The 12,156-nt window shown below is 30.4% G+C and overlaps 1 protein-coding gene across 1 annotated transcript in view; it reads right to left on the bottom strand.

The window, feature by feature from the left end:
• The window catches only part of LOC106460109 (ecto-NOX disulfide-thiol exchanger 2-like), a 48,121-nt gene that overhangs the window by 9,844 nt on the left and 26,121 nt on the right, over nucleotides 1-12,156 (bottom strand). The window contains exon 10 of the mRNA XM_022386752.1: nucleotides 10,182-10,288. Coding sequence (XP_022242460.1) covers nucleotides 10,182-10,288 — 107 coding nt within the window. The remainder of the gene's footprint in view (nucleotides 1-10,181; nucleotides 10,289-12,156) is intronic.

Here is a 12,156-nt window from a genome sequence, read left to right as displayed (position 1 = left end):
TGCATACCTATTTAAATATATTCACACATGGCTTGTGTATATCGTATTTATATACATATATATTATTCATACCTTCGGTGTATAGGATGCAAGCAGATTTTTACATCAAATTTTGGGGTAAAAAAGTGCCACTTATACACCAAATAATATGGTAGTTTTCTGAAATTTTTGTATGTATTTTACATAAAGAATTTAATCTAAATATGCTATATAACAAATATGTACATAATTAAATTACAAAAAAATAAAAAATGCTTCCAAGAAAAAATTAAAACTATTGTTTTCTACACATAACAAAAATAATTCATTAACCATAAATAATATTTTTATAATCTTCAAAAATTAGCAAAGTCCATGTAGGTAAATGTTACATATCATATCTCACAGGGGGCTGTCAAACCAAGAAAGACGGAGGGGCAGTGGGGTCAGGAGTGGATGTAAAAGACCATGAGCATAGTTCCAGTTTTAGTATGCAATATTTACATTGTATAGGAACTTTACGATATGGAATTATTTTCAAAAGATCAAAGAATTTGGCTAAACAATACGCGTTCATTCAATGAACTTAATATAATAAAATATTATCTACACATATAAGTAAAAGCATAAACCAAAGTAAGCATATTTTATGCCATAAAATTGCATGAAGAAAATATTTTTGCAGTTTTCAATTTCCATGCCTGATATCATGTAGAAAGGGTAGAGATAATTGGTCATATGATGATACTGGAGCCTAACTTTCAACAATAGTCACACCAGGTCAGTGTGATACAAAACTAGAGTGGACAATATGTTGAACACTGTGAAAGGCAAGCTAGCTGTCTTCTACATGGAAGAAGTCCCATAATGTTGAAAACTTCCCAAGGAAGATAAAAACAAAAACACAATGATTTGGTGTAAGTATTTTGTAATTTTAATCATTTGTGTCACCATTATATATTCTATTATGTTTAAAAATAAAAGTAATATCATTGTAATAACTATTTTATATATTATAACAGGAAACATCCAGATTTTTCCTTGCTCATCCCAACAAGTTTACAAAGACAATTGATTCTGCAACCCTTGTTCATGCTGGTAGTCAGACCGAATCATGTTACCTACAGAATGTTTTAGTACAGACATAAATCAAGACAGTAGTCTTTGATAAAGTAACAAAGATTTCTTGTTGGTCTGTAAATTTGATCATAGACATAGGTCACATTTGGAATGAATTATAGCACTATCTGCTGATCACCAACAGATTTGTTCACGTGTTGCCAAACACAAGAATGAAAAAAAAGGGGAGGATTATCCAGCCTTTTTATTTTACAATGTGAAATCTGTAAAAAGAAATTTACAGTTACTAGTCACACAACAAAACCTAGAAGCTTAAGATATATAAAGGAAGCAGCAGCACCGGGTTTTGTCAGCATTGGTTGTGAACATTCACAAATGGACAAAGCATTTTCTCTGATAAAAATTCCTAAAGACAGAAACAAAAATAGGAGCTAGCTGTAGCAATACTCTTTATCAATAAATGCTTGCAGCTGATAAAAAAGAACAAGAATTGGCAATAAGGAATAACCAATTTGACAATAATGGTACCTTTCATTACAGTCATTGTTTACGGTGGGTGAAGTCAGTGGAGCTACAGACACCAATACAGTGCAAAATCTGGTGTGGCTGTTATTACTAGAAAAAGCACAAAAATGCATTTTTATCAGCATCAGGAACAAATAATGTTGTATCTGTGCAGTTAGTGTTAAAAACAATATAAAGAAGGATCACTTATGCTATAAAAACTAGGATAAATCATCAATGGCAATGGAAGCAGATTTAATAGCAAAGGGATTCGGACAAAGTGAAGAAATGCTCGAGATTCGATTCCTTAGATTCATTGAAAATCGTGATTCTAGTGTGCATAAAAAATTGTTGAAAAGGTAAAGTAGGGTTATAAAGTTCAGAAATTAAAATATGCCAGTAATGCTACTCCTCATACTTGTATGATACTGCCAAAACAAATGATGGAAATGCTGCCTGTGTCCTTTAAGCTCCTAGAATAGAGAGAATACCCACTGCTGCAAGAGGAGCAATAACATATCATGCTTCTCTACCTGATTCACATTACAGATGGTTATAAGATCTCAAAAATGGTAAGGACCATTTTTGAGATCTTCTTATAACCATCTGAAGAGACCAATACTGTAAGAAATATGGCAGGTTTTTGACAATAACGTTATTTCATCCATGTCTTTAATTCCTTTGGCTAAACTAATTAATACCATTGATCACCTAGTCCAGAAATCACCTCAACTTATTGAAAAATGAAACAAATAATGCAGATTAATTGTATATCCATTTATTAGATATGTTTGTTGGTGGCAAACAGTTTCATTGTTCAAGGAGAAACTCCTACAGAAATAGATGCCAAGGAACTGGTTTGTCTTTCCAACTAAAGCTGAACTGTCATCACGTAACCTGGAAATCCTTCAAACTCAAAAGCCCAAATATTGTTTAAAAAATATATCTGATACACTACTAAAAGCAGAGAAAAACGCAGGAAACAGCTTTTAGCTCCAGAAGGGAAAACATCTCAAAGAGATGCAAAAATGAAAAACAGCTTTAGAGTTTCCAGTTCATTTCATAATATGGATTACTGGAAACATGGTAATCAGCCAGATAAAGCACAAGGTTTAATTGCTGAATTAAAGGGAAAAAAACAAACTTAAACAGTTACAAGTATCCATAGAAGAAACTACAAAAAGAAACATTGGTCATCATAAACATATCATTTGGTGACAGAAGAGAGATGGTAGACCAACAGCATCCAACTTTGGCTCCATAAATAAAATGAGAACCACAATTTATACCAAAAGAAAGTGAAACATTTTCTTTACAGTACCAATATTTATACATCTAGATATAGCAGACTAGGAAAAATGAAAAAATGTGTCTGTAGAAAAATGTGGGTCATTTGTACACTTGGAACATAGATTTCTTGGAGCTAGTCCTGACGAACTTGTCACGTAAGATAGAATTTTAGAAATCAAGTGTCTCAAAACTGCAGAGCACATGATTCCTAAGGAAGTACCTATAAAGGTCAAAGGTTTCTTCTGCACTATAGAGAATGGTTGTCTTATATTGAAGACTAACAATGACTACCACTACCAAGAGCAAGAAGAATGACATATTACTAGAAGAAAATACTGTGATTTTATTGTATGAATACCATTAGGGATAAGCATTCAAGCTATAGTAATATATGATGAATTTTGGGGGAAAATAGTTCCTACAATGAAAACATTCTACATGGAATGCTTATTATCAGAGTAGATTTTGTATGAAGAGGAATATGCCAATCAGTGATCCACCCACAATATTTGAGGCAATAAATAAAAATACAAAATGACATACTTACTGCATACTTTGAAGTAAACATATTATCTTTATATATATACAGGAGAAACAAAGCTGTACTCTCTGAATACTATAATCTTTTTTTATTCTATTGTTCACATACTGTATTATGACAAACAACAATTATGATATTTGTACAAAATCCTCTAGTAAACTTCTTGGACAATATTTTGAATATATAGTTCCAACATATGATAGAAATGAAGCCAACCAACCCCAGGGTAAAGTAGGTTTTATTGGGATGTTCCCACATTCTTACACAACAAAACTGGCACACATAGTTTAGCGTTTCTCAAACATAAAAACTTTTGAAAATGCACAATATACAAACCAACATTTTACTTATTGTTCACATGTATGTAGGTATTTGTGTTGAAATTCTGTACCTCATCTATATACCTAGGCATCATCATATCTGTAGATTTATACATTCACATATAACACTTATCTCAAGTCCGACACATTTTGAAGTATAGATAACTTTCTAAATCAGAAATCTGTGCACTTGCACAAGATCTTACCATTATTTCATTATTGTGTGGTTAGTATTAGTGTTTTTATAAATCATAAAATCACTCATGATTGTCCCTTACCAATGATAATGATCTAATATCCATCAGGAAACCTGAAATATAAGCTGGAGTACTGTGTAGAGATCCACATAGAAAATGTTTTATTTTGTGAAAGGATTGTCAAAACAAACACTTATAAATTAATTCACATAAACAACTGATGACAGCTTGTATTTATTTATTAGAGAAACTTGGTGGGAGTAGCAGTGTTTTTCAAGTAGTGTATATATATTACTGAAGACTAGTGGTCACAGTGCAATGCAAGTTGTCAAGGTACGATGTTCTGTAGGCACACCAAAACTGCATACCCTAGGGTGATTTCACACTTTCTTAAGGTCATGAAACAGTATGAATCATTCACTGGTCAGCAGTAAACCTGGAGGCTAACTTTTGACAAACAAACAATATTTTATCATACTTGTTGTTATTTCAAACAATCTTATAAGATGCCATGAAATATAAGCCATAATAGCACTAGATACCTATTGTACATGATGTACAGTTTACACAGAAGTTTAATAATGAAGTAAACAGAAAATAAAAATATAGATAGTATAATGAAATGAGGAAAAGTCAGGATGACAAGACTGGTGTTATTCATGAGAATGACAAATCGATGAAATAAACAAGAAACAAAAAGTATAAAGTATTAAAAGACAATACACAGCTGACACTTTTGAAATTCTCCTAACTTTGGCAGCATACTGTACATTGTGAAATTTTGTATATTAGTCTAATTATTATTTTTTATAGTGATGTCTGGAATATAATAACTCAGGGTACTTCATAGCAGAATAACATGCGGGGTAGAACTTGAAAATAGTTATTTGCAAAAGTTTTAGTCGCAACAACAAAATGCATAGGTGGATGAGATTACCATATCCTTGACTAGGGAAGGGCATTTATGTTGTTTCCTGGACTCTTCATTAACCCTTTAAACATAGGCGAATGAGATTACCATCTCCTTGACTAGGGAAGGACATTTATGTTGTTTCCTGGACTCTTCATTAACCCTTTAAACATAGGCGAATGAGATTACCATCTCCTTGACTAGGGAAGGACATTTATGTTGTTTCCTGGACTCTTCATTAACCCTTTAAACATAGGCGAATGAGATTACCATCTCCTTGAATAGGGAAGGACATTTATGTTGTTTCCTGGACTCTTCATTAACCCTTTAAACATAGGCGGATGAGATTACCATTTCCTTGACTAGGGAAGGACATTAATGCAACAAAAATATGGTAAATCTTTGCATTCCTCACAAAACATTGTAAGATTTTGTTGAAGTTTATAAGCATTTTGTACACAAAGAATGACACTATTCTAATTAGTAGTTATTTGCACTCAGACTGTTAAAATACTTCAAGTGCAAGGTGATTTTAATTTTAAGTATAATAATAGTTTATCTTATATTTTTCATATTTCATTTGCATAACCTCCAGAACTTCCCTAATGAACACCAAGTTTTTTAAGGTAAATGTTTATACATTTTACTTTTCATTTTCTTTACCATATCATTAACTAACTATTATTATCATGTGCAATGCAATGAAATGACTACAATTAGGAATTAAAAAAATTACATACCTTTTATTTTTTTTTAGAATATCTTTAAAGATTTTCCTTTTGTTAAATTCATAATTTCATGTCTTTTCCTTTTCACATATAGTTAATTTTTAATGTTTTATTTTCCGTCCTTGTCCTTTACCACTTATTATTAATCTCAACACAAGTCAATGGGGCCCTAGTGGCGTATTACAGTTTCTTTGAGAGACATGCACAACTCTTTGGTCAAATTGTCATTCAGCGGTAAATATCGTAGCCTTGAGAACAAAAACAAAGTATGATGTATATTTTAAAAATGTTTAAGCCTCTTAATTATGCATGTTAAAACATAACTAATATATAATTAACTAAAATATAACAGTAAGACCCAAATACAATCTAAACTGTATCTCTAACTGTAACATATTTAGGTGAGAAACAAGTGCTATAGTCGATCAAGCAGCCAACAATACTACAGCCAATTTCATGTAACCCATGATGACAACTGCATCCCAATTTCAAAATAACCGTTGTTAGATTAGAGTGTAAAATTATCTCTTTCTATTGACTATATACATGGTTATGTAACATCTACATGTAGGCTATAAAGCTCAAACAAATCTGTTGAAGGTGTGGCACCTTTCAGAGGTTTCAACTGTATTTATTCATAGATATTTGAAATCAATTAATCAAAAGGTTATGTAAACATCTTATTGTCTATATGTATCTCTACTCAACTATCACTGTATTATTGAAGATACAAAGAGTTAATGTAGAGAATTTTCACAGCTTGTTGGTCACATGACAATACATCTGCAGTTTTAGTTTTTTAAAGGTTTCTCTCGAAATAAAGGATTTAAAACTTAGATAACATAAAACTTCAAATCATAAAATAGATTAATTTGTTAATTTCATTCATATAAATTGATATTAAAGGTGTTTAATTAAATTTTGAATGTAACACTGATTTGTGCAGGAAATGGTTTAAAGAGGTACCCATCACAAAAAGGTTAATAGTACATAGTTAAAAAGACAGAAACTACATCACTTGTGTCAGAAGTTTGATAATTTTGCAGAAGAAAAATATTACATATAATGTTTTCTATTTATATATATATTATGAACTGAAAATTACCAGTAGATCATTGGCAATATGTCTTAAAAGAAATTATTACAGAATGATACAGAAATGTAAGACTGATTATTTTTAATTACAATTGCTTCTCAACTGCAAGACCTTCCTTATACAAAATGATAGTCTTATCATGTTCATTTTTATGCAAACACATATGTAGGCTTCAATGTTTATGAGTCTCTCTTAACAAATTATACTTATTTTCTTAAAATTATTATGGGATATGCATTACATGCTTTTTTTCCAGTGGACATAACAGTCACCATCTGTTGAGTGTTGGGGAACTTTACGATTTAAGCGACCCCAAACACGTTAGCCTAAAAGTAGATCTGTACATATCAACCTTAAAAACATTACAAATAAATTCTCAGAAACTAAGCAGAACAATACAATTGAAGATTCTTTCAAACAACGTTCCAATCATATGATTTTAATATTATTTTTACCTTGTATTTTATCTGTAACATAGCTTTTACAAAGCAACATATACTTTCTGATCCAAAATAGTAAAATAAGCTTACACACCGATATATTGAACATCTTCAAAAATCAACTAGTTTTTGCAACTGAACATTCCTCAAATTTTTTCTTGTATCTACTTCTATCTATTTACACATACAGTTAGACTTTCCCTTAGTGATTCATGAAAACAATATACTAATCTGGGAACACACACACACACAAAGAAAAAAAGGTTGTGAAGGAAATTCTTCATATTTATCATGTTTTATCTAAACACATAAAGCATAACACGAAATAAGTTACAGAAAGACTTTTGTACTAATGTGTCTTGAAAATGCTATACTACACCAAGACACAAATGCATAATTCATGTTAACTGTATTATATGTAATTTATCATATAATATTTTTGTCAAAATAGACCCTTTAAGAGATACTTAAGTCATGCTACAATCTTCTTTGTAAATATATAGTTGAAAAATGGCAGATTGCAGTGTAATAATTTTTTTTCACACATAAAAATAAAAAGATGTCCATTTTTGGTTATACAAACTATGATTTGTATGGACTAAAATGCAAAAACAAAATAGTTTTTAACTTTCAATCTCATTTTTCTAAGTTTCTTTGCTGAAGTGTCAAAAGTTGTCCATATTTTGAAAGCTGCCATTTTTCAAGTAGTCTAATTTGAATTCAGTAATCCTTTATACCATGCAGCAATTTGTGACTTGTCAATATGAAATTCTTTTAAAATCTATTTCTATTTATTGAGTTTATTAAAGAAGCCAAAGTCATAGAGCTGCACCAAGTTATTCACTTTGTAATCTATGTGTTTGAGATTTAATCTGAAATACAGTTAACTTGTCTATAAAGAACTTAAAGACTAAACAACAAGGTGATGGTATCTTAGACAAAAGGTTAGATCAATTACAATTAAATAAACTAGTTTAGCAAATTAAAGAAGAAAAATTATTTCAATTAAAGAGCTAAGTGATATTTTGTTATATTGTTGAATTTTTTGACCATTCAAAACATTATTACTGTTGTTCTTTGGTACAGTGAAGAAATGGTTACCAGTGAAGTATCCTCATAAAAAAGGCTGTTAGAAGAAGGAGCCATTACGTTCACTAATGACCACAGTAAAGTTAAATTCAAACAAAATTAAATTATAAATACTTCAGATGTTTGTATGTGAAAATAAAAATACTACTACTCTTCTATTTAGCTTCTACATTTCTAGTCTATTGTATTAATTACAAATATCAGGCTTTATAAAAAAGCCAGAATCCCAAATTCAAAAAAATTTTACTTTATTGAAAATGCTATTTATTGTAGTCTAGAATGCAGATCCTAAAATAATATCTAATGACAATAAGTTACAATGAATTACTGACAATAATGATTCAAACAATTTTTTGTTATAGTGTCACCAGAACACTAATATCTGCTTTGATTCCAGTAGAAACTCATTTCTTAAATGATGTCTTACTTTTCCACCTGTTTCAGAGCACATACTTACCTCATAAAAGTTTCATGAACTAAACGTTAATAGTACTACCTGATTTCCAAAGAAACTGTTTGATGTCATCATTAGTTTGGCTTGAGTGTGATTTACTGTACCAATGAAGAACTCAGTAGGTACAGTTAAAACCTCTGATGTCTCCCAGAAATCTAGCTTTTATACATTTATATTTAGCTACAATTTAAATTGCCATGACAATATTACTATGTTCATCATTCCTTTTTTTAAATGTATAATAAGTGATTTTAGCTCTAGGTGGTAGCTATACCATAGTACGTGGGTACAATATCTGAGTACACTAAGCTGCAAAGTTACCATTCAAAAAAAAAGGTTTTGCTCTCTAAACTGAACGTTTGTAGATTCAAAAAATTCTAAATATAAGAAAAAGCTATAAAAGTCCAAATATTACATTCTCAAAGTATTTATTTATTACTTATATAAAGTTTATTATTATTCCTGGAGATTTTCCATGTATAAATTAATAAATGTATTTCTTTCTGGGAAACATCAGCTGCTGGATAGTCATTAAGAAAAAAAAAATAAAAGACTTTGAGGAAATTAAGATGAACCAAGGCATAGAGCAGTAACAGTTTAATTAGTTAAACAAAGACCTCATTCACTTTAGATGTTGTTTTAAAACAGTTTAATAAAGAGATGTTTCTAAACAAACTAACAGATACACAGACACACAAGATACTGGACCTTACTCTATGCCTTATACATATTCCAAACAAAGACAGAACAAACTGGAGTTGAGAATATACTTTAAGTTAGAATGTTGAAGTCTAATGTTTGTTATTTCACTTACTAGTTATGCATGTTTAATGTTTTATTAAAGAAATTCATGTAACAAACTTCACCAATCCCTTATTTGTATGTTAGTGGTAGATTATTGTAGCAAGTTCATTTCAAGAAATCTTGTAAATTATCAATAATCCTGATAAAAGAACAAGTCACTTGCATTACTGAATGTTCCTTTTCCTATTAACCAGCAAATAGTTCACTTATTCAAAAAAACAATTATCTCCAAATCATATCTGCTTGTTTTTGCACAATCTAAGGCCTCGCTGTTTTTTTTTAATCAAAATGGTTGCATAAAAACAAAAGAACAGTATTTTACTTAAAAATGTGATAAATTAATCATTAACTAACAGTTCTTGAACTTTTAACTAAACCTCAATGATTTTCAAAATCAGTTTTAAAAGATTTAAGTTTTAAACCATATAATTTTTCTCATTTTTATTAATCTATTAATGCATATTTATCTGAACAAGTATACACTATTTGCTTCCTCCTAATTAAAAAACAGTAATATATTATTATATAATATTTTATTATAGACATTTTAGGCATTATTTTATTAATTAACAAAAATATTTTATATTTAAAATGTAAGTTTCTGCAAGGTGATATATGTTTTGATAGTGAAGGAAAAATGAAAATTTAGGCTTGAGTGAAAAGTGTATAAAATTGATATCAGTTGAAAGAGCAAATGTTTTTATTCTCAACACCAGCTGTTCTGTATCTCTATCAACCAGGCAACTTACCTTAGCTTGTTTGTGCCACAGGTTAATATTCTTCCTCTGTGCCTTGGTGAAATGGTCCCAGACTTTTTGGTGATTGGCTGTCGTGAATACCTTCTCTATCTGATTGACTTTGAAGATAGGGAGATAATTAAAGGATGACTGGTAAACTCAAACTTCACAGGAAAAAGCTATGCATCATAGCTTGACTTGACAATCACTCTCATTCAGTTTGTTAATTATACCACAGAGTATTTAAGAAAGTTACTTCTTACCATTACTTGCTGAAGAGATGATTAAGCCAGAAACCCAATCGAGGAACATTACTGGATGATAGACTGTTTCATTCAGGACACTTTTCCTGTATCATGATGATATATTCCTAACCTGGAAGTAACTTTATTGACTCTAGTAACATATTCATTGCTAAGTATTCTTCTCTTTATCCACTCTGATAAAATAAACCTACCTCCAAATATCTGTACCTCATGTAATGTGTGTTTAACCCACATGTTCATGACAATCATAACCTCTGTTATAACCCAAAATAGAAAAAATTGATATCAAAACATCTTTCTTATATCCTGATGATATAATAACCATTACGTATTAAATTCCAATAGGCATACTTCTGGTATTGGCGAGATATTTCTAATTGATATAGATGAGTTATTCTGAGAACTTCTAAGTGAGCACATGTTCTGCAATCATTCTAACAACACTTCTACAGGACTTACACTTCTTTCTGACAAACTTTTTAGTCAGTTTCCTCTCCAACTATTTTTGTAAAAATATACATAACTTGAAATCTTCACCAGCCACTCTGATGACATACTCCGGGATTTACAATTTCCTGACAAAATACACCTTTCAAACAAATACCCTTCAATTATTTGGGTAAAAGCAGAAATTCATGATTATCATGATCTACCTTATATGATGGTATACTTCCTGACCACACATACTTTTCAATCAGGATAAACTTCTTATTTTACTGAAACACACATACAACTCATAATTTTCACAAGTTGTTCTGATAACATACGTCCCTCAAGAACTTTCCTGACCACATATGTTTGTAAGATTCTTCTGCTTCTATTATGATCAAAATACATTTAAATTATAATAATTAACAGTCATGATGACGATGTTACTAAAGATTTGTAATCCATCTTTACAAAAGAATGTCAAACTCAGCCTCTGTATATTGTTCTATTGTGAATGTAAGATACCTAATACTAGACCAGTGATCTGAGTTTGATATTAGCCACATATCTTTCAAATGTTGATAATCTGTAATGTATATCAATAAATAGTGTTTGTAACTTAGAGACTGCTGGTAAATGAACTAAGAAATTTCTAATTTGTGTTAAAAGTTTTAGCAAGCAATTCCAGAATCAAGTATTAAGAAGGTATACATGTACACACAAACATTTAAAAGAAAAATATGGATATTTAGTTGTAAAGTTCCTGCAAAAAGTTAGTTATCACAAGTTTTTGCAACAGTAATAGAACATTAACTGTTTTCTTTAAAGAGTGAAATACAGAGACTTGAAACAGGGTTCCATGTTTGACTTCTGCTTAAATTAATTTCACATCTCCTATGGATCTACTAAATTGATAGAAACTATATCAATGAAAACCCACATAGATGAAGAAATGTACAGCTATCTTAAACCTATGAAGCATAGCTTAAATTTATAACACAAAATTATTAACCCACAATACTTAAATAGTTTCAAGTGTATATATAGGTGGAATCTGCATATGAAAAAAACGTCAGCATAAATGCAATTTAAGACTTTTCTTTACGGTGAAAATAATATTGTTGTGGTTTCATTCACAAATTCTATATCCGAAGCCAGGGGGTAAGGCCAGACTCCCAAAACAGGGAGAAGTCACTTCTCCCTCCAAGTGCTAACAGTGAGAAGTTTTTTTGAAAATAAGGAGACTTCACGTCTGTATCAAACTCATTTACAATGTGAAAACACCATTTAAT

This window comes from Limulus polyphemus, unplaced genomic scaffold (assembly GCF_000517525.1).
Source record: "Limulus polyphemus unplaced genomic scaffold, Limulus_polyphemus-2.1.2 Scaffold711, whole genome shotgun sequence".
Taxonomy (NCBI): Eukaryota; Metazoa; Arthropoda; class Merostomata; order Xiphosura; family Limulidae; genus Limulus; species Limulus polyphemus.
This window is presented reverse-complemented; position numbering and strand designations above follow the sequence as displayed.